The sequence below is a fragment of the Ursus americanus genome, chromosome 28 (assembly GCF_024610735.1).
Source record: "Ursus americanus isolate L20-20 chromosome 28, mUrsAme1.1.p, whole genome shotgun sequence".
Classification (NCBI taxonomy): domain Eukaryota; kingdom Metazoa; phylum Chordata; class Mammalia; order Carnivora; family Ursidae; genus Ursus; species Ursus americanus.
In genome coordinates, this window is record NC_142154.1 from 38264513 (window position 1) to 38292376 (window position 27864).

Below are 27864 nucleotides of genomic sequence, written 5' to 3' on the forward strand. Positions count from 1 at the left end.
TGGCCTGCCTAGGGGTTGGCTGTATTGGTAATGGGAGGGAGATGAGAGGCAGGGGCAGCCACAGAGGCCCCACAGTCAAAGGTGGCCGGGCAGAGGGGTGAGGAGGGGGCTCCACGACACCATCGCCAGACAGGCTGTTGCCATGGGATCGGGGTGTGAGTCCTCTGGGATCAGGCTGATCTGGTTCCTACACACTACAGATTTGAACTGCTCCTGGCCCGTGCCTTTTTTTTTTTTTAGAGTTTATTTATTTATTTATTTATTTATTTAGAGAGAGCATACGCATGTGCTGGGGGAGGGGCAGAGGGAGAGAGAGAATCTCAAGCAGACTCCGCAAGCCGAGTCTGTGCTGAGCGCAGTGTCTAACGTGGGGCTTAATCTCATGACCCTGAGATCATGACCTGAGCCAAAATCAAGAGTCAGACGCTTAACCGACTGAGCCACCCAGAGGCCCCGTGACCTGTGCCTTAGCTGAAGTGCCCATTCCTCCCACCTGCCGGGCTGCACTTGGGGTGGCCTTAACTGGAAGCATCTAAGCATTATCCCTGCCCCATGGCCCTGAAACCTTGCAGGGTAATTCCAGAGGAATCATGGCTCATTGTTCTCCAGTGTGGGAAGAGGAACTACAGTGACTGCTTGGGGGAAACAGGAGGAGGAACCTGGTCTCCACATCCCTGTGCCTTGGAACACTTCCCATTTGCTACCACTCCACGCACATGGCATCTCCATCCCTGGGTTTGCATTCTATGCAGCCCTGCCTCCTCTCTACCTTAATAAGCTGGTGACTTTGGGTCAGGTTACTAAACTCATGGACGCTTTAAAGTTGACTGAGAAAGGCAATGAGTTAGGTCCGCTCTATTCCTAGACCTTGCAAAACACCTTTAGCAGCGCACCCCTGGTAGTTGCCAGAGCAAGTCTGGTTGGTGGCTGCTTACCATGGAAGGTAGGGGTGGGTGGGCTGAGGATTTGTCTCCTGGATGCAGGCCCTGATGGGTGCATTTTCTTTTGAAAATGAACACCAACGATAAAATCAAATAAAAACAAACCTGCTTTTTATGTTCATTGTCCATGTGCAATTCTAAATAATATCAGTGATAAAATAGTCCTCTCTTCCGGCGGGGGCCCCTCTCCCCACTGCTTGGTACCCTACTGAAGCTCGAATCAGTGAACGTGCGTTCACGTCCTAGCCCCGCTCTCAGGGCTCAGTCACTTCCCTAAGCCTCTGTTTTCTTTTCTGTGAAATGGAACTACGAAGGATACCTGCAAATATTAAAGAGAGAATAAATATAAAATGAGCTTATAAAGAGAAAAGCTGGATATAAATGTAGGGTCCACGTTGCTCTACACAATCTAAACAGGGTGAGATCTGAGTCACGTTCAGGCTATTCTCTGGCAGTGAAGAATTTGCGGGTGATCAGGCCACGCTCTTCCATGACGTTCAGGAGCTGGTGTTGGAGAGATAACACTGTTTCTGGCACTGAGAAACTGTTCTAGGTTTATGCCCTTTCATCTGATTCCTGGGCAGACAATAGGACAGCCTCGTGGGGCGCCACCCTGGGCCCTGCTGAGTTCCTGAACGAGGCCCATCTGTCTCACTCTTTATGCAGGCTGCTCCATCTTCCTGGGGTGCTGAGTGAGTGAGGAGCTGAGGCCTCTGCCTGGGAAGAGGGGTGTGTTCCTGACTTAATTGCAGGAGAGTGTGCTGGCAGAAATACGGAGGGCAGTTGGTGTCTGGTGGATTGCCTGTCCCTCACTAAACCATGCTGCGTGACTTCTGCAAGCCAGCCCCAGGGTTCAGAGTTACACACACACACACACACACACACACACACACACACACACCCCACCCCATGCCTCCTGCCCTTCTACAGTGCTAGATGGTAAAGTCCTTTCTCAGGCATCATTTATGTAATTTCTCCTGTGACATGGCCAGGCCAGGGTTTCTCACCCCCGCTTGACAAGGGAGGAAATTGAAACCCAGGGAGTTGAACAGGCTGCCCCGGGTCAGGGTAGGGCTCTGACTGGAACCCACATGGAGAATGAAGGGAAAGCCTTTACTTTCATTCAGTTTGTCATGGGCTCTTTGGAGCTTTCTGACAGAAGCTTTCTGAGGTGAGATCTCAGGTGGCAGGTGGAGAAACACAAACCAAGAAGGCAGTGCCTTGCCTTGCCCAGCCCGTGAGGCTCTGATGGCAGGAGCAGGACCAGGAATTGGTCAGCCTGACTGCCTGCCCTTTGCTGCATTAGACCATGGGTTGGGTATTGACTGTTTGCAATGGTGGGGGGAGCACGGGGCAGGAGGATTGCAATATGCACGCTTTGCCTGTGTGTCAATGAATCAGCATTCCCATAATTTCTGATTTAGTACTGGCAGTGACTTTCTGGGTGGCACCCTGGGTGGCTCTGTCCTAACCGAGAGAGGCCCTCACTGCCTACCCCTTGTCCCCATAGCCTAGCTGGGCAACTTCTGCCCTGCATGGCCTGAACCCCTGGCCTTGGAGCATCCTAATGGACAGACGAGGGCCCATCCACGGGTCAACAGGGCATAAGAGAGAGTAGCCTCAGCTCTGGTGTTTTGTTTACCCGAGCTCTGATTTTTGCATTTGCTGTGGATACGGTGACCAGGGCATGCCCGGATGTGAACTTCCACTCCTGGCGCCCGCAGAGCCTCGGATAATCTGCTGTGTTGATTTGGAGCAGTTCAACGCCAGACCCGTCCTGGGAGAGACAACAGTCCTCCCCCTCCTTCCTGTCCTCCCCGTCCTCCTTGCCTCGAACGTCCGATCAAAGAACTAAGGGAGAGGGTAATAGGTGAATACTGAAAAGGACGAGGAATAAAGTGAGTCACAGCAGTACGGTTCTTCTGTAGAATGCAGAGAACCAGAAGACTGTTGTAAGTCGGTTTCTCAGCCCCCGCTGCTCGCCAGTCACCTGGGAGATTTTTAAATATCTCTGTTCCCAGACGGCAGCCCGCCCAGACCCAGGAGGTGGGAATCTCTGCGCATGAGACCCAGGCAGCCAGTTTTGAAATCCCCTGGGTGATTCCGGCGTACAGCCAGTTGAGAACCACTGCTCGAAGGGTTAAAAGAGTTGGTTAACTGCTTAGGACAAAGGTATCCCTGTATCTCACTGCGCACTGGAATCATCAGGAGCACTTTTGCAATGACACCGATTCCCTGGCCACATATTGCACACCATTTAAATCCGTGACTTCCGTAGTGTCTCTAGCTTGGCCTTCATAGGAGCAATAAACTAGCAACGGTTACAGTAGCTGTCATTCATCAGAGCTGACCGTGGGCCAGCTTGCAGATATTTCCAGTCATCATGATTCCCTAGTAGGGAGTCATGATTCCCATTTTACAGATGAGGAAACCGATGCTCAGAGCAGGTAGCCACTTGCCCCAGGTGACAGCGTTAAGTTTCCTGAGTCCAGGCCCATTTGCCCTGGAAGGCTGCTTTTGCTGCCCAAAGCCTCATGGCCTAGGGGCTGGCCCCCATGGAGCATTGTGTCCCCTTTTCCCAGTAACAGCCCAACAAGAAGGGCAAACTCATCAGTGGCCTAGGCTCTCCTTGGGCTCCCCTTGGACTCCCCAGAGCAGGTTGAGCGGAGGACCCCTCCCCCAGGAAGAGAGGGGAGATGAGTGGTGTTGCTTGGTATTTGGTTCCGTTATTCACCCACTCTCAAAATACCTGCCTCTGGTGGGAGGAAATGGCCTGCATATTAGGACTGATCCCCAGTCACCTCTCATTGCCGCAGCTGCTCTCACAAGGAGAAAACTCAACCAGGAAATGCAAACACTTTTTTGCTTTTTTGAGACTTTGAGGAATTTTTAAGTCATGTGATATAGAAAAATGCCTCTGTTTCCCTAGCTCAAGGTGACTCGAAATATTTCTCTCTGCTTTACAAAAACTCTGTGCCTCCACGTCTGTGTTCTGTAAGCTTAAACAAAATGCTTACAATCCTTAAGCTCTGGTTTGTCGGCTAGAAAGAGTGAGCCCTGTCTGCCCTTAGGGCTGCTGATGCCAGGCCCCTGAGATGTCAGAGAAAAGAAAAGCATGGCCGTCCTGACATTGAGACTCACAGCTGCCTGGGACTGGAAGCTTTGTCAGGTGTTTGCTGGCTCCCACTAAGGGACCCAATGTCCCTGAGACCCAAAGTAGCTCCAAGGGACAAGCTGTGTTAGAGATCTTGCTGAATGTGTTCACTCTGGCTTTGAGACGCCTGGCTTCACTCCACCTGCGTCAGCCCCTGGTGTGTAGACAGCTAGGAGCCAAATATTCAGAGTGTAAATAGCTGAAACTTTAGAGTTAGTAGACAAAGTAATATAAATTTGGTTCCACAAAGCCATCGCTGTCCAGCCTAGACCCAGCCCCCAGGACCTTCTTCCCCAGAGCTCCCTCTGTACCTGTTGTCTGTGCCTTTGGTCCCTGCCCCCCATTCCCCGGCACAGGGCTTGGCACAGAGCAGACACTCAGGCAGCACTGAGTGAATGGAGGATGAGGGGATGGAGAGATACGGGAATATGTGTCTGGTGACATCTCTAAGGTGGTTGCCATAGGATGCTATTTAAGTGTTGGCATATCTTTTCCTTGCTTGCTCTACTTGACTTTTTTTTTTTTTCCACTTAGGTTTATTTTGAAGGCTGTCTCACTGAGGATTATTCTAGGAATGGAGTGGTTCAGATGTGATGCTATTTTCTGAGATTGAGGCAAATATCCGGAGAATTTCGTTGTGTGTAACTCTTACCCCAGAGCCACTAAGAGAGTATATCCTGTGTGTGGAGTGTGGTGCTCCCTTATTCAGCCATTAAGCTGAACCTGAAAACTTTCTGAGTTCTGTCTTAAGCAGTGGGTATTGTGGGTGAGAAAACATGGGGCACTTGTGGAAAATGTTGGAAGAGGAGTGGGAGAACCCCAGAAGCGGGGAACCACTGGGCAGTCTCTGGGGACTTAGAGCTGCCCATGCACCCTGCCCACCTGAACTGATGGTGAACAGAAGGGCTGCTGCCCTTCCCCATGGAGTGGGCTGTCCTTAGAGCACTCAGAGAAGCTGGCTCAGGGCCACCTGCCATTGGCATGGACACCATTTCATGGTTGCTATATTGGTCCCTAGAAATGGAAGCATTTCTAGGCTCAAACCTGAAGGGCACTAAGCACAGTCTTGACTTCTGTAACTACTTAGTGGCTTTGTGGACAGTGGGCTGGGCACCTGGCTTGGCCATTAACCTGTGATGACCTCACACTTGTCAGTTGACCTCTCCTGTGCGCCAGTTTTCTAACACTTTACAACTCTGTGGTCCCATCAGCCTTCTCACCATGACGAACTCCCACCTGTGGTTCTTAACAGTGTTAGGCTCCCTCCCCCCACGCCTCCTCCACCAGCATCCCACCACCCAGCCAGCATGTCCTCTGGCCTTGTCTTTAAGTGCATCCCCCTCCTCTTTGCTCTGTTCCCTTACTGAGGACTTGCTTTGATCAGGTCATTGAGATTTTATTTTTGGGGAGGAGGTTGGGAGCAAAGGTATAAACATAAGAATATAGAGAATATAGAGAAATCACAATTATAAATGGATAACTTTGTACTTGTATCCAGATAAGGCAGACCCAAATGAACAACTGTTACCATTAGTATTTTGACCATGCTGATCCGATCTTCATGTTTTTCCTTTTTAATCTTTACATAGTGTAAAGCTTCTGGACGCTGTGATTTTATCTAGTGGATACTGGACTCGGGTTCTAACTGAGACTTAGGAACGATGAGGCTGTATCATCCTGATAAATCAATAACCTTTCAGGGCCTCAGTGGTCACATCTGTACACTGGGAATGACAATACTAACATTCATTCCTAGTAAAGGCAAAGGATTCATATGAACAAAAGGGAAGCCCAGGACCTGCCTCATCTCAGCCAGGGTTAACAGGCTGGTGAGGATGCTGGCTGGTGGCATGACTTGCCCTACCCTCGCAGAATGGCTCTGATTAGTGTGGCCTGGGGGCTGACAACTGGGTTGCTTCCTGGAACGGACACAGTAACACCCCGATTGTGCCGGTCTGTGTCCCCACAGCGGCCAGTTTGCCATTGTGAAGAAGTGCCGAGAGAAAAGCACGGGGCTGGAGTACGCGGCCAAATTCATCAAAAAGCGGCAGAGCCGGGCCAGCCGGCGGGGCGTGTGCCGGGAGGAGATCGAGCGCGAGGTGAGCATCCTGCGGCAGGTGCTGCACCCCAACGTCATCACGCTGCACGACGTCTTCGAGAACCGCACCGACGTGGTGCTCATCCTTGAGCTGTGAGTGCGTGCACGGGACCCAGCGCGGGCAGCGAGGGCAGGTAGGGTGGTGGAAGCTCCGGCCACAGACCCCCCGAGGGCAGCAGCAGACCTAAGCTCAGCCCAGAGGCCATGAAGTCTGAGGCGAGTGGTTTCCCTTGGTTACTCCCCCACCCCCGACCTGGGTCAAAGGTAGGTGGGTTTGCTGACCAGCAGGGACAGAGGGCGGGGGTCTAGGTCTGGCTTTCATTGGACCCCGGGGATAAAAGGGAAGCAATGGCTGGTGCTGGGGTCACTTCCTGGCTGGAGAACACGTGGGAGCGGGGTGTAAGAAGGCGGTAGCAGGGAAGGAGAGGCTGTCTTCTCTACGACGAGGGGAGAAGCAAAGCCCTTCTCCAGCCCTTTCCTGGAAAAAAGAAATAAATCCCCACCTCTGTGTCTTTGATGCCCTTATTATCATAATAATAGCTATTACTGAGAGCGCTTCTGTAAGCCAAAGGTTTGTCACAGGCTTCATGTTTGCCACTTGCTCAGTCCTCACAAAGACTCTCGAGGGAAGTGCTCTACTAACACCAACGGGTTACTTTGTATTCACTGTACTGAGCACTTCTATTACCTTACTTGATTTTCCTAACAATCTTATCACACAGAGGCTCCTATTATCTGCGTTTTACAGACAGGTCCCTTATCGACCCTAAAGCCAGGAAGAGGCGGGGCTAGGACTTGAGTCCACACTGCTTGTGTGGACAGCTATGAGCATGAGGTGGGATGGTTTTATGCTGGCCTAGTCACAGTCTGGTGATACTAAGACTCCAGGGGTGGGCCCCCTGGTGTCCCTCTTGGAGGCGTGCCCATGGAATGGGGAGATGGGGCTCTGGCAGACAAGGGAGTTTGAGTTGCACTGTGGCAAGAGTCACAATGGCTGTGTCCAGTCAAGCAGCAAGACTGGTGTTGGGAACGTTCTGAGCCTTAGAGGCATGTATGCACCTGCTGGATAACAGAGGGGTGGAGGCATTTGTTTTGGTGCTCTCTGACCTTGTGACCTTGGGCAAGTCCCTCCCTCCTTTGAGCTTCAGCTCTCATCTGTAAATGTGGCAGCCGTCCTTAGCCTGCCCACAGGTTGGGTGGACCACCTGGCATTTGAAATAATTCTAATTTGAAAGCTAAGCCCTGTATTACCAGGATATAGGTTTTTGTAGCAGATGGGCATTTGCATACTCTTGCATTTGATGCTTAAATTAACCATCTCTTGCTGTTTAAATGCACAGACTCGCCTGTGCTATTCCTTTCTCTCTCCAGCGTCCTCCATGTGTCTCCCATGGACTTCTCAGCCGGTTGCACTAGTTGGCGTAGACACTGTCTGACTCAGCAAGGCTGGGGGCGTCCCGCAGGTGTGGTCAGCCATGTGGACAGCCTGAGGTGTGCCGGGGCTCAGGGTCAGCAGTTGGCACACTGGTTCCCAGCAGAGTGACAAGCCCACCTCCACTGGGAAGATGAGGCCACTGCTTTAAAAAGCTTCCCAGCAACTGAAACGAAATTACATTCATAATCCTACCACCCAAACATAGCTATTTATGTTTTTCTGTGGTTCCTTTCAGTCTTTATCTATTTGTATACAATCATTATACTTGTACAATTTCTTGCTCTACTTTTCCCCCTCAGTTAGCATAATTTCACAAAAAGGTTTTTTCTTTTAACTGAGGGTATCATGTTTCATTGAATTACATACTCGTATATCCCTATTGTTGGACATTTGGTTTTTATTTCCCAGTTTTTAACCATTACAGATTTTATGGCCATAAAACAACTTACTTCCCATAATCTCCCACTTTTCTTTTGAATTGATCCTTTTGAATCAAACCCCAGGAAGAGGATGACCAACCTGATATTTGCGGAGCTCTTGATGTCCTCCCTTCCACGGGACGGCGTTAGTTAACCAGTATGACCTACAATCCAGGAACATTCCCATTTGCCTGCAGCCTTGCCAGCCCTGGGTCATTTGTTTTAAAGAAGGATTCATTATTTATTGACGTTTATAGTTATAAAATGATTCTTTGTTGTCATTTTTATTTTTATATTAAAGAATTTTATTCTTTAATTGCTGGGGAAATCGCCTGCTTCTTCCTGTTTGTAGAACCCTAGGAGTTAGGGTCTGGGACGCTCTTGAGATGTCCCTGTTTCTCCCAGCAACGCTCGTGGTCAGCCACAGTTATGTGCCCTCTTCTAGTGAGCTGTCACTGTCCACACTACCAGTTGTCACACAGGTGCTCCCAGTGTGACTTGCACGAGCTACCATGCTTGCTCAGATCTGTATGTTCATAGTTTCTCTGACTCCTCCTTTCCTCTCAACCTGTCTCGCTGCTCTCAGGGTGCCTGTCTGTGGAGTGCTCCGGATGGCTAAGGCCGTGCCGAAACCATATGTGCCTGGAGTGTGAGAGGGAGGACCTCCTGAGAGAGAAGGGCTTTTCGTGCGCTTTTGTGTTTGGACTTGGTGACCCCTGTTGGGCTCATCAGCAACCTTCGGCTGCCCCGTCCTCTTGGTGCCCTAATAGGTCCCTGGGTTTGCCCAGTGCTGAAACATGGGTATTAGTGCCTGCCTGTTCAGTTGCAATGGCAGGTTTCTACCCCAGTCCCACTGCCCCTCCCAGCATCTGTGGTCTGGTGCCGGGCATGCTCTGCTTTCTGCTAAAGTGACCAATACTCAGAGGACATGCCCAGCCCTGGTTTGAGTCCTTTTTAGCTGTTGTTACCCCATCCATGACCTCCTTAGCAGCAGCTGCCTCTGGTTCAGGGCTGTTGAAGGCAAGGATGGGAAGGATTCAGTTTTTCCATATAAGTTGACTTCTGTATAGCATAAAGAATATTTTCAAAATTGCAGTAGATTAACTCATGTCATATGTGGAGGTTGCTCTGGAAAATGTAAGTCAGACCTGGGGGGGTTGGACAGGCCTTCCATCCAGGCCCCTGATGGCTCTGGGGCCTCCCGGACACCCAGGGAACGGAAAGCAAGAGCCGGGTGGTTGCATCGGAGAGAAGGGCCTGGCAGAGCGCCCCAGGGTGTCAGCAGTGCCTCCCAGTGCACCGAGTTGAGTGCGGCTTCTTGGGCCTGAGCAGCTCCGGCAGCACCCTTCCCAAATCGCTGCTACGCAGGTCGTTTCAGCACATGTTCACGAAAGAGTCAGAAAAGCATTTCTAGCAGGCAGAGCAACCAGCAAGAAGGAAGGTCAGTTTAGTAGGAAGGGGACTGATCCTGGGGGTGCTGAGAGGAGAGCAGAAGAGGCTCAGACTGTTAGGTTTTGCTTTTCATCTTGAAGCTAAAGAGGTTTGGGATGTGAGAGGAGAGACATTTGGGAGAAGACAGGGAGCTCCAAGGAAGAGGTTTTGGGGCTGAGAAACCCTTGGGAAAAGCTGTGTTAGGGGGAAAATGAACAAAAACTCGAGGAGAGCTGCCTGAGCATTGATGTGAGTGTCCCCAGCCTGGGTGTCCGTCCGGACTTGGACATTCACCCCAGTGGGCTCATCAGCCTCCCACCTTTCCAGGACTCTGGGGGAGATTCTGAGGACCCCTGTGGTTATTCCCTTCTTTATCCAAAGGAGACCATGTCTTACCCGGTCTCCTGCCCAGATCACACCTTCAGTGGTGTGGCTGATTACTGTCTCCCAAAGTCCGCCCAGCCTGGGCCTTCACATCAGTGGCTCTGGGTGACAGGACACATCCCGATTATCGTGAGATTCTTTTACACTTAGGCAGCATTCTATTTAAGGTAGGAAGGGTAGGATGTGCCTGAGGCCACAGCCTCACAGGACGCAGCAGGGGCTGGAAGGACAGAAAACAAGGGCCAGGTGACTGTCCTGTGTTTCAGAGGGGGCACTGTGGATTTGAACATTTGTATAGGGCTCTGGACAGGTCTCTTGCCGATGCCAAGGCATCACTTCTATATAATAGAGAACATTCTATATCATGTTGATAGTTTTAATGCTTTTTCCCCTTTGTTCTTTTATCCGCCCACCTTCTATTGAATGCCTTTGTTACACAAGGTGCTGTGGAAGCAAAGATAACCTAACTGGGGAGAGAGACAGACAGGTAACAATAGCGTGGTATGATGAGGGATTGAATGCGGCTGAGCAGGGATGTCAGAAGACCGCCCACTACTTGGGGTGGCTTTGAGCTTTCCTCATTGCACCAACTCAGGCTCTATAATGTGGAGACAGTGCGTTGAGAAAGACACATGGTGGACTGGGGCTGGGAAGATCTGGCTCTAAAACCTGGTTCTGTGACTTACTGTGTGACCTTGGGCAAGTCACTTGGTCTCTTGGGGCCTCAGTTTCTCATTTGAAAAATCAGGACAGAAGTTCCATCTATCCCTCTGGGGGGATGTGAGTCTCAAGGGAGAGAATGCTTGGGGAAGCATATTGCACAGGTGGCAAACTTAGAGTAAACTCAGAATCAAATGCCTTTCCACCATTGCCACGCCTGATGACAATATGTTGCATGGTATTTACCTCCAGGACTTTGGTCTCATAGCACTTGTCCAACTCTACAGCAAGATTCCCCCCTCCCAGGGGCAATAGGCTGGGTTTTTTCCTCATTCCTGTATTTTTTTTTTTTTAAACTTAAAAAAAAAAAAAAGATTTACTTACTTAGAAAGCGAGGGCATGAGCAGGGAGAGAGGCAGAGGGAGAGGGAAAGCAGACTCCCTGCTGAGCGCAGAGCCCAAAGCAGGGCTCGATCCTACCACCCTGAGATCATGACCTGAGCCGAAATCAAGAGTTGGATGCTTAACCGACTGAGCCATCCAGGCACCCATCCTCATTCCTGTTTTGCAAGAAGAAAAGCTAGGCCCTGGGACTCTAATGCTGTACCTCCAGGGGAAGGTTGGGTCTATGTCAGGGAAGGATTGGGACCACCGTCCTGGCCCTTTGACCTGGGCCTGCAGTGCAGACTCAGGGTTACTCCTTCGGCAGCTAAGAGGGGACTCCAGTTTCCAGCACCTGCCCAGGTGGGGGTGGGGCAGAGGATGGCCTCACCCTTGAGACACATGGAAAAACAGTGCACCAGCTTCATCCCCAACACTGAGGCAGCCACTGTGGGCTGCACCCAGCTGAGTGAGTAGAGGGGCAGTGTGGCTGTAGCAGACGGCACATTCTCGGGCTCTCTTCACCCCTTTACCACCACCCGCACTTTCTCTAAATATTTGCTCAGCATCTATTCTGCGGTAGACACTAGACATAAAGCTGAGGACCTGATTCATGGCTCCTGCCCTTGAGAAGCTCACACTCCAGCAGGAACAGAGGTTTCTGACATTCATCTGTCTGCCAAAGGGAGATATTTTTAACCCCATTTGACAGATGAGAGAGACTGAGGTGGAGAGTGAGGTGCTAGTCAGTGACAGAACCAGCATGCCAGCAGGCGGGCCCCTCACCTCCAAGGCCGGCCGGTGCACGGGGACTTCCTGCCTCATCTGTGCCCTGCGCACGTCACCGTCTCTGCCTTTGCTGGTGCTGTTTCCCTTGCTCCCTCCGTCCAGGCCCTCCCCCAGCCTCACTGCCTCCCCAGCGCCTCCTCCCACCACGTAAGCCCACACTAACCACGTGTGACGAACAACGACATCATGGCGGAAGCCCCTGCAGGCGGAGCGCTGGCGCGCACGTCAGCGGGCTGAGCACCTTCCTTATTGTACCAACGCATTTGCTCTTCAGAACGAGGTGAGCGCACAGACATTCTCATGACCCCCATCCCTGACAGGCATTGCTGAGAGAGTTAGGGCAGCTCGTCTCCAGTCACACGTTAGTCCGAGAAGACGGTTGGACGGCAGCCGGGGCCTGGACATGGCCTTGACCGCACGCTCCCCTGCTGGAGAACTTGCATGGCCACTTCCCCTCCTGTGGGCCTCAGTTTCCTCATCTGTTATGGAGGAACTACCAGGTGATGATGGTTATAATGTGGGTGGGCGGCTGAGGGAGATCGTGGAGTCCCCCTACCCTCCACCCCCCGTGGAAGTTCACTGTGAACTTCATATTAGGGTAGATTTCAAACATATACAAAAGTAGAAAGAATGACGTAAGGAACCCTCATATGCCCATCACCCAGCTTCAGGTGATCAACATTTTTCCAGACTTGTTTTATATAAAACTCCTATTCCCCTACCTGCCCCCACTCCAACTGTTTGTTTGCTGGAATATTTTAGAGCAAATCTCAGACATCATGTCACTTTACATATAAATACCCTAGTGCGCATCCCTCACTGATGACGGTTTTTAAAAATGTGACCATCATGTATCTATGACACCTGACAGAATTATCCAGCCGGGCCTTGGGACCACCGAGGCTGTCTACACTCCAGTCCATAGTGGTAGTTTTCTTTTCTTTTTTTTAAAAAATATTTTATTTATTTATTCGACAGAGAGAGAGACAGCCAGCGAGAGAGGGAACACAAGCAGGGGGAGTGGGAGAGGAAGAAGCAGGCTCCCAGCGGAGGAGCCTGATGTGGGACTCGATCCCAGAACGCCGGGATCATGCCCTGAGCCGAAGACAGACGCTTAAGGATTGAGCCACCCAGGCGCCCCCCATAGTGGTAGTTTTCTGATGGACCCAGAGATATCTTTTTGCGGTTGTTTTATTTGAATTAGCATCCACATGAGGTCCACATACTGCATCTGGTTCTTTTGTCTCTTCTGTCTCATTTCTCCTATAGCAGTTCTCCTTCCCCTTCTTTCTCGATGCTATTGATTTGTTGGAAAAACTAGGTCGTTTGTCCCATTGATCATCTCACACCTTGGTTTTGGCTTATTCCTTCCTCATGCTGTTAGTTAACTTGTTCCTCTAGGTCTTGCGTTTCCTGTAACCTAATAGTTAGATCTAAGGAGATACCCTCCGTATTGGTGCTGTTCAATAGAAATATAATATGAACCATATATATGATTTGAGATTTTCTACTAGCCACATTGAATAAGAAGTAAAAAGAAACAGGTGAACTAATTTTCATCAGAGTTTATTTAATCCAGTATATACAAAATATTATCATTTTAACATGTAATCGATATAAAAATCATTAATGGGATATTTTACATTCTTTTTTCCATATTCTATCTTCAAAACCCAGTGTGTATCTTACACTGAGAGCACATTAAGTTCCTTCCCAATGTAACAGTGTGAAATACAAACTTATCAAAACAATAAAGTTGTGTTTGCAGGAAAATATTTTATACCACTTCAGTTTTTGAATTAAAGTGACTTCAAATGAAGTAAGATTTAAAATTCAGTTCCTGGGTTGCATTAGCCATATTTCGGATGCTCAGTAGCCATGTGTGACTAGTGGCTGCTATACTGGACAATGTTCATAGACCGCATCTCCATCACTGCAGAAGGTTCTGTTGGATAGCCGAGCGAGAGGCTTAAGCAGCTGTTGGTGTGAGATAACGTCACAGGTGTCACTGTGTACTTCCTGTGTTACCCTGTCATGTCCCATGGTTCTGTTTTCCATGATGCTAAGATTGGTTAGTGGGTCTGTGGGTGCTCCTGGACATTTTTAAAGAAAGGAGAAAAAGGAAATTTCGGTGCTCTTTGTTTAGGATGAACTAGGTAGCAGGGAATGAGCGATTCCCCAAACTGGGACACAGGCCATTCTGGCCATTTAAGAATCATCTAAGAACACTCAGTATGATATAGTGGTTGAAAGTCATTCTGCCTGGGTTTGAATCCTGACTGCCATTTACTAGCTCCATGACCTTGGGCAAGTCACTTACCCTCACTGAGCCTCTGTTTCTTCAGCTGTGAAATAGGAAAATCCAAGTATTTAGGTCATAAGGTATTGTCATGGTTAAATGAAATAATGTCCCTAAAGTACACATTATGCACAGAGTAAGTATCCAATGAATGCGAATTACTAGTATTATGTTATTGTTGTAAGAATACAGGTTCCAAGGTTTGGGTGCTGGAAGATCTAATTTGTTAAGGTCTGTGGTAGGACCTGGATTGTGCATTTTAAACACGTTCTCCAGGTGATCCTGAGTTCTTGGACCCCCTGGCCTTCCCAGTATCTTTCCCTGGGATGACCCTTGGCTCTGTCCTAGCCCCAGAGAAGCATGTCCTGGCTGGATACCCCAGCATCCATCAGAGGACAAACGAGCCCAGTAAGGTTACCAGATTTAGCAAATGAAAATCCCCTATGTTATCTGGCAACCCCAAATCCCTAATTCAGATGAAACAGTTAACTAGTATTTATAGGGGAGGTTGCTTTTACTCTACGGGCCTCCATTCCTGCCAGATGTACCATAAGGTGCAAGAGTGGGGAGTGTGAGGACAAAAGTAGCATTTTCAGGTTTTTATTTTTATTTTTTTATTTTTATTTATTTTTTTTAAGATTTTTTTTAAATTTATTATTTATTCGACAGAGAGAGAGACAGCCAGCGAGAGAGGGAACACAAGCAGGGGGAGTGGGAGAGGAAGAAGCAGGCTCCTAGCGGAGGAGCCTGATGTGGGGCTCGATCCCAGAACGCCAGGATCATGCCCTGAGCCGAAGGCAGACGCTTAACCGCTGTGCCACCCAGGCGCCCCAGCATTTTCAGGTTTTTAGATGGGTCTAGAATCCATGCCTAGATTCTCTTCAGCTTTGAAGAGGCCATGAAAGAAAGGGCTTTAGGAGCCATCGTACTCAACCTGCTCATTTTGCAGGTAAGGAAACTAAGGGCTGCCTGGAGGGGGAAAGTGAGTTGTCCAAGGTCAGTGGCAGGGCTGGACTAGAATCTAGGTCTCCAGTTTCTGGCCCAGCATATTTTCCTCTTTGTCATCTCACAGCACTTGTTTCTGTCCCCTGCCCCCTCAGTCATGGGGTGGGGAGAGGTAACACCCAGGGTAACCCGAGACCCTTCTGGTGACTCCCGAAGAGTGGTTCCTACCCTTGTGATCCAAAGGGAAGAATGCAGCCAATAGAAGCGAAGTCGGGTCCTGGTGCTGGCAGGACAGAGCCCCAGAGATGGGTGAGGGGATCCTGCCGTATGTGCAGGTCGTGGGGGTCAAGTTCAGGAGCTGCACCCATGGCCTGGCCTCCTAACACACAGGGCTGACTGGGCCTGGCCCCCACCCCACACTGGTGTCTTGCAGAGTGTCGGGAGGAGAGCTCTTCGACTTCCTGGCCCAGAAGGAGTCGCTGAGTGAGGAGGAGGCCACCAGCTTCATCAAGCAGATCCTGGACGGTGTGAACTACCTTCATGCCAAGAAAATTGCTCACTTTGATCTCAAGGTCAGTGAGGGGATGAGGGAGAAGAATCATTTTAGGAAGAACGGGCCGAGTCCCTTCTGACATCACTGCTAGGAAGGGCTCAGTGCCCCTTTGGTCCTCCTCCCTTGTCTCGCCATGGAAAACTGAGCTCCTAGGAAAGAAACGATGCCACAGAAGGTGTCCCTCTCCTCAGTGTCATTTTGCAGAGCAGGCTTTCTTCACACAGGGGCTGATGGCAAGAAGCTGCTTCTTCAGACCACAGGTACCTTATCTCTGTCACACAGTAGGTGGGCTGTCATTTTTAAATAGTAGGCCACTGACAGGAAACATGAAACCAAACACATTTCACCAGACTGGACTCGTCAGTAACCAAGAACTAACTCATGAGGAGGCAGAAGTGGAAGTGTTCGGGTGAGGACTGCGAGGTCGGCTGGCTCTCTGGGCCCCACACAGCCTCCAGCACCCCTCACCCAGAGGTCATCAGTCTTAGAGCTCAGGGACCGCTGGCTGCCCTCCCCGTTCCCATCCCCTACTGTGGCCACAAAACTGCTTCCAAGGGGCACTGATCATTTGTGGTAACTGGTATCCAGGGTTGAGAAAGTTCACTGTGACCACATAGGACCTCAGAAAGCAGGAGTGTGGTCGAAGTAGAAGGACCAGTTCCCATACTAACGGAGCTCAGCGTAGTGGACTGATGAGCCTTTACAGACACCCGAAGCGTAAAGATCCTCTAACCCGTGATCAGAGGGACCTAGTTACCAGGGTGTAGACCGACTCAGTTTTCTATCCAGAAATTCCTGTTGTGTTTCAAGCAATGTGCCATGTACCTAGGTATTGCTACAGATACAAAGATCAACTGAGGCCCTGTCTGGGCTCAGTTCCTCTTTTCTAGGAAACCTAGTACAGGAGGCAGAAAAGAAAGATCAACAACCCTAAGTGCTGCGATAAAAGGAAGTATAAGGGAGCTGGGGAGCTCAAAGGAGAGGGCATCTAAGTCAGACTGCGGTATCCCAGAGGGCTTCCTGGAAGAGGTGATATTTGAGTTGAGTTTAGAAGGACTGTCAGGGATTATCAAAGGGGAAGGGTCTTCGAAGGAAGAAAGGCTAGCAGGGTACACGGTCTGGAAATGGCATAATGCTTTCAGGGAAGTACAGGCAAAGAGTGGATGCTCTGAATGGCTGAGAACAAGCCAGGAGGAGAGCAGAAGGCAGACACAAGGGCGTGAGAGCCAAACCAAAGAGGTTGAACTTTACCCTGAGGGATACGGGGCGGGCCGGGGGGCAGGTGATCAGGGAGGTGAGGCGATCCGTTGTGTGTTTCGGAAGGATCTCTCTCTGCCTGGAAGGTTGGGTAAAATGGGGACAGCTGGAGGCTGGGGGCCCAGCTGGGAGGCTAGTGCCATAATCTGGATGAGTGTGTGGCCTGAGTAGGCCTTTGGACCTTGGAGTGGTAATGTACCAAGCAGGAAATGGTCTGCCTGGATTGCACTTGTGTCTCCCTCCTGACAGTACTAGGGACAGTTAACTTGTTGTTTTCTGTGTCTTTACTGGTTCCAGGAGCCTGGCCTCAAAGTGGGCTCCTTTGTCTTTTCTCTACCAGGTCTGGTAAAGGTAGGAGGAGTTGTAATCCCATAGGTGCCATGACGGGGTGGGGGGGGTGGGCAGCAGTTTCATGCTGTTTAATTTGCTTATGTGGCCGCTGTGGGGTGGGGAGTGCTGGCTTGGAGGCAGCCAGGTTGGGTTTGGTCTTCATTCTGCTATATACCAGGATACAGCCGAACCTCAGTCTTTTCAGCTTCAACACAGCTAATAATCCCTACCTGGTGCAGTTGTTGTAAGGGCTAAAGAGAAGCAGCATTTCGTGCCGACTCCCAGGTAGCGCTCTGTGATAGTACCTGCTATTGTTGTTTCCCCTCCCAGGAAAGAGGAAAAGAAAACACAGCTCTTGTTACAGGATTTTGGGCCCATTAGACTAGGAAAACAGTTCTGCTGGTGCCGTTCTCAAGTGCCCAGCAGAGAGCTGAGATTGGTTGCTGCTGGGGCACGTCTGGCTCCTGGGCTCAGTCTGGCTGCTTTCCACGACCTGGAGACAGTCTGGGTTTGCCCCGGATGTGTGTAGGGTGAGGATGCTGCTAACCCGCATGTTGGCCTCCTGTCCTTAGAGTTGTGCAGACTCTGAGCCTTCTGACCCCTGCACCTCCATCCATGGTCCCTTGGCCCAGGCCCAGCTGAGCAACCTCAGGAAGTGATGAGTAGCTGCATTACCTCATGATGGGGCAGACGCTTCCTGGAGCCAGAACGTGGGTATGCATGGCCCTGGCTGGAACTTTCCATCAGCTGGAGGGGACGATGTAGAAAGTCCAGCTGCTAGCTTCTGGGTTCCATGTTGTTTCCCATCATATAAAAATCATTTTACACGAATATATTTTTCTTCCTGATTTTCATTCTCTATGAGGTACCTCTGCTTTCCTCAACTCTTGTATTCTGTTACTCCTCAGCGAGTGAGTCAGGCTAGCCTTGCGGTCCCACGAACAGCCATTCTCTTGTCTCCAGGCCCCTACTCGTGACCTGTTCTCCGTGCTCATCTTCCAGCTTGAAGGAGCAGGTGATGGAGGAGGGGCAGCTCTCTCCTGCCTTTGGAATACAAACAGCTTCTCCTGGGACCGCTAGCTGATAAGCTTCTCCTATGTTCTGTCACTATGCTGGAGAGGTGAGGCCCTGTCCCGGCTTATGACACGCTCCCAGCCTTGTGGCAGAGAGCAATAAATGGACAAATTAAGGTATGCTAAGCAGTCTTGGGAAAACAGATCATGGCAGGCTGCTGCCCAGAAATCTGTAATGGGTCCTTGTCATCTGTAGGATAAACGAACCCATGGTCGGCATGGCACTGGGGCCTTCCGTACACTGCCTCAGCCCTGGTTCTGCCCTCATCCAGCTTTCCCACTCCAAAACACTAGGCCCGGGCAACAAGACGACAGATCTGTGTTCTGGCCTCTCTCCTCTGTTCGTGCTGTTCCCATCCAGGAAGCTGCTGCTCTTCCTTTTCTCTGTCCACGGACTTCCTTCCTGCTCATCCTTCTAGGCCCGGCAGAAACACCATTTCCTCTGAAAGCCTTTCCATCCCTGCTACCTCCCAAAGCATAGCCAAGAATGAACCTGCCTTTCGGCTTCTGTTGCCCTTCGTACAGCCTTCTGTGGAGAGTATCTGTCGCTCTCCGTCCCTTTCTAGCACTGTGCCTGGCATGTGACGAGTTACTCGGTGTTGAATGAATGAGTAAATGAAGTAATGAATGCCTTAGTAAGACCAGATGCGTGCATGGATGCAAAGGCCCTTTCACATCACCTGGAAAATGCAGAAGAGGTTACAGCAGGTTTCAGTCCAATGATGTGCACATTTATTGAGGGACTATCATATGCCCAGGTGTAGAGTATCAGACATCAATGGGATATGGCACCTGCCTTCCGAGGGCCCACTGTCCACTAGGAGATGGCCATGGTGGGACTCGGTGGGGAGGCCACCTGAAATGAAAGCTAACCACGACTCTCGCCAACAAAAGCTTACTCCCAGGGGGTAAGCGTTCTGCCTCAGCAGAGGGAATAGCATGCTGGTGTGCATTGTAAAACGCCCCAGAAAGGCCCACTGATGTGGGTGAGTGTGGGTGGTGAAGGTAGGTTGCCCTGTATTTACGTGGATGGAAGGAACCCTGGGCTGACTGCCCCCCAGTACCCCGTAGCGCCCTGTGTGCCTTCAGACATGGCTTCTGCGGGGTGGATTACCAGGAAGTGGGCTTCAGAGCCGCCCAGGAACTTCAGCCTGGTATGCCATCCCAACGCAAATGAAGGCCTTGTAGAGGGCAGTTTTGTGCGGTTTTGTGTTTATTTTGCATTTGGGAGTTTCCCTTCTGAGTATGGGTGTGTCTCCCCTACACCCCAACCCAACTGGAGAATTCAAAAATGGAAGGTTGTCCTCAGGTCTGACTGGTATTTTCAGCAAAAAGAACACGCCGTGAGGATTGAATGAGTCATATGCAAGCCAGGAACCCAGAACTCTCATGGGGCTTTTTGGTTTATATAAAGAGTATTAAGAAGTGAATTTCTGAACAAAGTGCCCCCCAAATCCAAATTCCTCTATGCCCTGATTGTCCTTTGAGCTTTTTTTATGTTCGTGACATGATGGGGTCTGCTCGTCAAGGTTTCATAGGAATGATACTAATAATACTTTGAGTGTTTATGGCACTTTCTGGAGTATAGCACACCTACACATTTGTTCTCTCATTTGGTCCTCATGGCCACCCGTGGAGTTACAAGGTATTGTCCTTTTCTTACACATGAGGCAATTGCGATTCAGAGAGGTGAAGTAACTTGTCTAAGATCACACAGCTATTAAATGACAGAGCTGAAGCTTAAACTTAGCCAATGAGGAAACACTAAGCCAAGCTGGGTGCCACCAGCTTTTCTTTCCCCAGATTCTGACGGTGTACATTTCTTACTTGCTCGGGCCATGCCTCTGACACATCATTAATCCAAAGGTCTGTACTGTGCCAGGCAGTTCTCCTTCACACGGTTAATTTCTCATCTGGTTACACTGTTCTTTCTTTCTCATAAGCTATTCCTCATATATTAAAAAAATGTCATTTTATTAGCTGCTATAAAGTGTGCACGCATTTGAAAGTAGAACTTACAAGAATGAGGCTGTTCCTGTACTAAAACCTGGCGGCATGAAGCAAAGGTAGGCATGGCAGAGATTTAACTGTTGGGATAGAGTAGGGTGAGACTGTGACGTTTCAGGGCAGACCAGAGAGTCTGTGTGGGCAGTCACAGCCAGGGGAGGCTTTTTCCCCTCAAAATTTTTTATTATGAAAACATTTCAGAACCTTTAAAGAAATTGACAGGATACGATGGGCACCAGTACACCTTCGCCCTAGATTCAACACGCAGGCACATTTGCTTTACCTCTTTCTCTCTTTAAAAAAGAAAAATATATATTTATATAAAAGTATATTTTTATAATTGTATATCTACACACAGACACATACACATATGTATATATATATTTTGGAATTAAAAACATTTTAAATAAAAATTAAAATAAAAAAATATGTGATTTTTTAAATGGTATAATTTGAAAGAAAATTCTAGCCATCTTGACACTCCACTCTCAGCACTTCTTTAGGCTTCTCCCAAGATTAAGTCAGTCTCCCACTGACCTATCACCATTATCACACTTAAGAAAACTAACAATAATTGGTGGAAGACCTTTAATGAATGAATACACGATTCTATTTCTGATTTTAAGAAAATTCCGGCAGGGCAGAGAGGAGAGCTGGAAGAGAGTAGGCCAGTGAGAGGTAATGATAAGAACATGGGTAAGAGATGACCCAAAGGTACCCTTAGCATTTTTTAAGTGAAGCATGGTCTTTTATGCTATCATAAAAAGTAGTAACTCGTAGAAAACACAGAAAATTGCAAAGAAGTTTCCCATAAACTTTCCACTTCCGAACAACCATTGTTAACATTTGGTGTATTTTCTCCAGCTTTTTATGAGCAGGTGTGTGTGTGTGTTTGTGTGTTAGGGTGCTTGTAACTATATTACTTTTACAATTTTCTCTTACGCTTTTTTCTACTGTACATCTTAACCCAAGCAGCCCACATGTGCTCTAAAGTATTTTACTTCGTTGTAGAGATAATGCTAAGTGAAATAAGTCAAGCAGAGAAAGACAACTATCATATGATTTCTCTCATCTATGGAACATAAGAACTAGAATGATCAGTAGGGGAAGAAAGGGATAAAGAAAGGGGGGGTAATCAGAAGGGGGAATGAAACATGAGAGACTATGGACTATGAGAAACAAACTGAGGGCTACAGAGGGGAGGGGGGTGGGGGAATGGGATAGACCAGTGATGGGTAGTAAGGAGGGCACATACTGCATGGTGCACTGGGTGTTATACACAACTAATGAATCATCGAGCCTTACATCGAAAACCGGGGATGTACTGTATGGTGACTAACATAATATAATAAAAAATCATTATTAATAAAAAAAAAAAAAGAAACTTTTATACACGTCTTTTCTGATTTCCTTACCTTCTCAGTGTATTCTGAGGGGCAGACCCTGTTTCCTGTTCCTAAATGCAAAGCTTAGCTTGTGCCCCAGCCTCAGAGTGTACTCTTTGGGCCCCTTCATTTCAACCCAGTACATCAGACTGAGCTTGGAGCCCTAGCGGTACATGCTGGCTGTGTGACGAACTACAGCAAGGCTCCCCTAGGGCCACCCCAGGACGAATGAACTGAGGATGCTGAATCCTAAACAGTGGAGGGAAAGAACAAAATGTGGCAAAAATTAAGCTATGGAGAGCCATAATTAAAAGAGTTGCGGGCCACCTGGCTGGCTCAGTCCGTGGCACGTGTAGTTCTTGATCTCAGGGTTGGGAGTTGGAGCACCACGTTGGGTGTAGAGATGACTTAAAAACAAAATCTTTAAGAAAATAAAAATACAAGAGTTGAAATATAGATACTTTGAAACAGGAAGCATTAAGCCAAGCAGGTAGCTCTTACAAGATACAGCAGGAGGCTGCACAGTGAAGTAGAAAGAGGACAGGATTGGGGATTGAGCCTGCATTTGCATCTCACCTGTGCTGTGTGGCACTGGGGAGGTCACCTCTTTGACATTTCCTGGCCTTGAAAGTGGAGGTAATATTGCCTCTCCTTCCTGGCCCACGGGAGTGGAGTGGGGGACCAGGGAGAGATCAGTAATAACGAGAGGGCCCTGTGAATTCTGAAACGCCCTACACAAACTTGTTGTGAATTTTAGCTAGTCTTGTTAGGCCACATTTCTCCCCATTCCTCTCTTTCCTCCAGAGGGATTCGGAAAGGGAGATGGGCATGGGAACATCGAAAGGGGGGAATGAATAAGCTTGTACTTCCCTTGCCGGCCAGCCAGGCAGGTTCCAAGAGTGGCAGGACACTGTGGAAGGCTGATAGGGGTTGGCCTAGATATCGTGATCCCCATTTCACAGACGAGGAAACTAAAAAATGCAGTGCCCTCCTCCTCTTTTGTCCGTTATTGCCTTTGCCATCACTGTTAGCAGCTCAGAGGCCTTTTGGGGCTCCTGGCTGCCCGTGCCCTACGCCATGGTCCCCTGCCTAGGCCTGGCCTCCGGTGAGGTATCATGTGTTCACACAGTACCTTCTAGGTTCTATTCACAGCTCCACCATCAGCCCTCCCACTGCTGCTCATCTCAATAAAAGTGAAAGAATCTGATTCTGAAAGTAGTGAAGGTGGTAAAAAGAACAGATATCCTAGCACCTGAGAAGACCTGTGCTTAAATGAAACCTGGCTCCACAACTTAGCTGTGTGGCCTTGAACAAGTTACTTAACTTCTCTGTTCCTTAGTTCCTCAACTGGAAAACACAGACAGTAACCTCCTTGCCTAAGGTTCTGTGCAGTACTATTCTGGTCACAGCCAGATCTCCAGTAAGCAAGCGTAGGTACACACACACACACACACACACACACACACACACACACTTATCATGAATTTTATGATACAAAGGTTTGTAACACAATTTATAAATAATAAAATATATGCTACTTTTTTTTTTTTGGTAAATTCCAGAGAGCCGATTTTCTCATACAACATTTTCTTTAGTTTTTGCCAAACCCTTGTATCAATAGCCAACCTATGGATGCAGTTGACTCCCGAGGGTAGTTCTGACCAGAATGTTGGTTGATATTTTCGTCTACATTAACAAGTAAGGCGAAAATGAAACAATGAAGATATGCGTTAGGACTTTGCTGGTTTGTCAATGACAAGAACGACTTCTTTGCTGAGTTGGGTAATAGTTTCTGAACATTGAAAAAATATGTCCTCTATTTCTGTGCTATTCACAAAGCAACGGCTGCATACACGGCACCCTTTTAAGTGTAATCTGCATTATTAAGTGACCTTCTCCAGCACTTCTTAAGTCTAGAATCAAGAAGATAATAAATCAGGTCCTATCGGTAGTATCTGCCAGTTTCCAGTTTCCATGGTGTCAGTACCCCCACCGTGGCCAATTTCAAGGTACCCTTGTGCCATTGACAGGAGTTTGGAAGAGGGCTGCAGTAGCACACCCTTATTTAGGATTTCCCCAATTCAGAGAGAAGGGGCAGAAGTCGCCTCAAGAACACAGAGAATACTAAAACACAATTTAAAAAATTAGGAAGCAATGAACTTTAAGTATTATTTTTAATATAACTTAGTATCAGTTTATAGAATTTCATTTTAATATTAAAATAATATAGTTATGTAGCTGTCTTTAACAACCAGCTCACAAAATTCCTGGGCTCTCATGAGCCAGTAGGCACCAGCTCCAGCACCTCCCTGGCTCTCAGAGACTTTACACACAAAATAAAAGCATTTTGTAGGGAGAATAGTGTTTTATGCAGGCTGACTGTTGTCAGCAGTATAGTAACAACAATGGCAGCCAGCAGTTACTGAGCACCTCGAAATCATGCAGTCTCTTGTCTGAGTGCTGTGCGTGAGTTTACTCATTTAATCCACGCAACCACCCTGTGAGGGAGGCTCTGCAGTCATGCCCATTTTATAAAAAGAAGAGGCTACCATAGGGCTCCTAGGGCATTGTTGTGTCTCCTCAGAACCCCTAACCGTATTAATATTCCATCTTGCAGACGAGGGGCCAAGGCTCAGAGAGGTGAGTGACTTGCCAAGGGCCACACAGCTAGTGCAGGGCAGAGCGGGATTCTGACCTGTGACTGTCAGATGTCTGGACCCTCTTCAGCACTGGTTTCCCACACATGGCGCCGTCTGCTTCTGAGTTCCTTGGAGAGCTTGCTTTACAAAACCAATACTGGGGGCCCCTGGGTGCCTCAGTTGGTTAAACGTCTGCTTTCGGCTCAGGTCATGGTCTCAGGGTCCTGGGATCGAGTCCTGCATTAAGCTCCCTGCTCAGAGGAGAGTCTGCATCTCCCTCTCTCTCTACCCCTCACCCCTGCTCATGCTCTCTCTCTCTCTAGCTCTCACTCTCTCTCAAATAAATAAATAAAATATTTTAAGGAAAAAACAACCAATACTGGAGCCTCCCTCCTGGTGAGTTGATTTCATCGGTTTGGTATCGTTAACACAGTCCCCAGGGGATGCCGGTGGGCAACTCGCTCAGAAGGGGACCTCCAAAGCACAGCTTGGGGGCTTAGAATGTCTTGACGCAGGCCCGGGTTCCTCACTGGTAGGAGGGGGCACCAGCCATCTACGGCTTGGTGGCTGTGAGGATCTAATAAGGTGAGGTGTGGGGAAAGCCCACCACAAATGCTAGTTTGGCACAGACCACAGAGCCAGCATTGCTGATTGGCCTAAGGCTGGAAGCCAGTGGTCCTGGAATGCCCTTACAAGTGAATTTTTGTTTCTCTCCATGCCACAGGAGCCTAGAGACAGAGTAGGTAGGTGGAGTAGGTTTTCCCTTCTGCTTTCCCAGGCAGGGCAGTGGGAGCTCAGAGCCACGTAGCAGCCTTCCCGGAGTACGAGGCCAGGAGTGAGTGGCCAAATCCAAACGCAACCGAGTTGGGGCCCTTCCCGAAGCCACAGCTGTGGGTTTTCTGGGAAAAACATGGAGCTGGGACAGGAAGCTGCTGAGGCACCAGAGCCAAGATGGACGTGCCCACTTTGCCAGCAGGCAGGGGTGACCCCAGCAGGCTCCCTTGCATCAACTAGAGGAAGGAAGGGGAGAGAGGGGAGGAGAAAGCACACAGGATCTGGAGTCAGCCAGGGCTTGAACCTTCGCTGCATTACTTATTACTGAGGCACCTTATTACTGAGGACTTAACATCTCTGAGCCTCAGTTTCTTCATCTATGAAATGGGGGTGATGACACTACCTGCCTTGGAGAGTGAGAAGCAAATGAGTATGAATGCTTTGTAAACGAAATGCTATAGGCTGTGCTATACTGAAACCCCAGGCTGGATGCTTTTAGGAACACAGAGCATGTGCAGTAGGCCTGCTCTCGGCAAGTGTGCAATCTGGGTGGGAAAGGAGGACGAACACACAGGGCTCTCGGCAGTGGGGGGTGCTGCGGGGTGAGGTTGCTGCATGTGTGTGGAGTGGGAGAAGGAAGGAGAGCTGGGCTGGGTATTTAGATGACACTTCCTGGGGGAGATCGAATTTTGGCTGGGTCTGGAAGGATGGGTAGGAGTTCAATAGGCAGATGACAGAGACCCTCATTCTGGGAAGGGGAGACATGATCAAGGAAATAATCACAGAGGTGATGCTACCAGCTACGGGTCACTTCATATGCCCTGTTTGATCCCCTTGGCAGCCCTCATTATGTAGATGTGATCATCATTACTAATTTATAGGTGAGAATCCTGCAGCTGGCTGGCTAAGTGAGTGACTTGCCCAGTGTCAGACTGGTAAATGGCCAACCTGGGATTGCAACCCAGGTTCTAAGGCTCTTAGCCATCATCGGTCTTGATCCCTAAAAGCAGAAGGTGCAAGAGATGCGTATGTGACTTGCTGGTTGTTCATTTGTGCAGGAAACAATTCCTGAGCGCCCAGGAATTGCAATGCCAGCCACTGTTGGGTGCGGGGGTGGAAATGAGAGACAGGGCTCCTGTCCCATCTGTGATGGGGCTTCAGGATAGTGGGGAGAGGACACACAAGGAATTATAGTGCAGTTGACTCGCCGTGAGAGGTGTGTCACGGTAACATGCAGGCGTTGGGGGGAAACAGCTAGCTGCATGTGTTGGAGGGGAGGGGGTCGCAGAACATGTTCCAGCATGAATGTGTCGGAGTGGGGGGTGAGCGGGGAAGAAGCAGCTTCTGAGGAAGGCCGTTCCAGCAGAGTGAACTGTAGGTCAGGGTAAGGGTGACGAGGAGGTCTGTCGGTTGGGACGTGGCGGAGGGATGAGTGTCCAGAGGTAGGAGGGACTTGAATGCCAGACAGAGGGGGACCTTGTGCATGGGCCACACTGGAGGCTTGTGGGAAGGGACTGCCTGTGGTCTCATCTATAGTGTGCTGGTGGGGAGAGAGGGTTTGCTGCGGCACCGTGGAAACCTGCCCATAGAGGCCTGGCAGCAGGCAGGCTGGCTTGTTCAGGTTGCCCAGCACTTCCTGAATAATCTGGGGCCATGCTCGAGGTTTGCAATGGAGGTTCGTATGCAGCTTCCTTGTCCCCAGGGCACAGACTGGCTGGGCCCTGCTCTGCTGAGCTAAGCAGCCTCGCCCAGTGACAGGCACTCGGAGAGGACACTGGGTGGGGGTCAGCAGACTTGGGCTCTGCTCCTTGCCCAGTGACCTTGGCAGTTTCTTGACCTCTTTGAGCAGCTCTGCAACATGAAAGGACTAAATGATCTCTGAGGTCCCTTGCAGCCTCAACATTGTGAACATTGTAGGGGTGACATGGGGGTGAGGATGAGTGGGACAGGAGGCAGGTCAGGGAAAGGACATGTTCTGCAGCTGTGCACAGGTGATTCAGCAGGGATTCAGGAAGGCTCCCAGGGATGACTGTTGTCATTGCTACATTCTAGAGAGGAACGAATGGACATAGCTGCCATTACTTGAAATCTTGCTGGACGCTGATCCTTCCGTGGACCATCTCTCTGGATCTTTAGAACCACCCTATGCCATGGAGGTGTTGTCCCATTTTACAGATGGGACACCAAGGCTGCAAGGGGTCCATTGTCTTTCACCAGATTTCACTGTGAGTGACAGAGCTGGGATTTGAACCTAGACCTTGCCTGACTCTAAGCTCAAGCCTTTGCCCCTTACTCTATAGCTGCCCGAGGCTGCCTTCATCCTGCAGGGGCTCTTGGACCTGCTGTGCTGGACTGGTGGGGATCACCCACTCACATGGGTCCTGCCTGGAGAACCAGCCTCGGTTTAGTACCATAGCAGGCACCTGTGACCAAATCCACTGGGACCTGGCGAGGCACGTAGGCCTCTCCCACAGCTGCCTGCCCCGTGGGCTCAGCCAGGTGGATTTGTTTTGACAGGTGAGGGCAGTGGTGGCACGCCTGGGAATGTGATCCCTCCTTGGAGCCATGCTTTGGAGGTGACGGCAAGTATGTGGGTGGTATGGGGTTGGAGTAAATAAAGCTGCAGAAGGACGGATGGATAGGATCATACTACCCCAGAAACAGCCTGGCCTGGGCCCAGCGGTCTGTGGTCACAGTGGCCTGTTCTTCCTCCCTGACCTGGAGCCAGGAGACCTGAGCCTTTCGTATGTCCTGCCTTGGGGCCCAGAGGAGTGGGGATTTGCCCCACCAGCTTGGGAGGCTATGACACCTTGCAATTGCAGAGGCTCGAGCTCGAAGGGGCTCTGGATCTCATCCAATGTCTATTTTAGAATTGGGGGTGCTTCGCCCCAGAGAGAGGAAATGGTGTGCT

At 49.5% G+C, this 27864-nt stretch overlaps 1 protein-coding gene across 10 annotated transcripts in view; it reads left to right on the plus strand.

Moving 5' to 3' along the window:
- The window catches only part of DAPK2 (death associated protein kinase 2), a 116713-nt gene that overhangs the window by 58006 nt on the left and 30843 nt on the right, over positions 1-27864 (plus strand). For 8 of the 10 annotated variants that reach the window (XM_045810640.2, XM_045810634.2, XM_045810642.2 and 5 more), the window contains 2 exons: positions 6065-6286; positions 15369-15507. In XM_045810640.2, the coding sequence (XP_045666596.2) occupies positions 6065-6286; positions 15369-15507 (361 nt within the window). Of the gene's footprint in view, positions 1-4629; positions 4710-6064; positions 6287-15368; positions 15508-27864 lie in introns of all 10 variants that reach the window. The other 2 variants (XM_087856877.1, XM_087856879.1) reach the window with 2 other exon arrangements.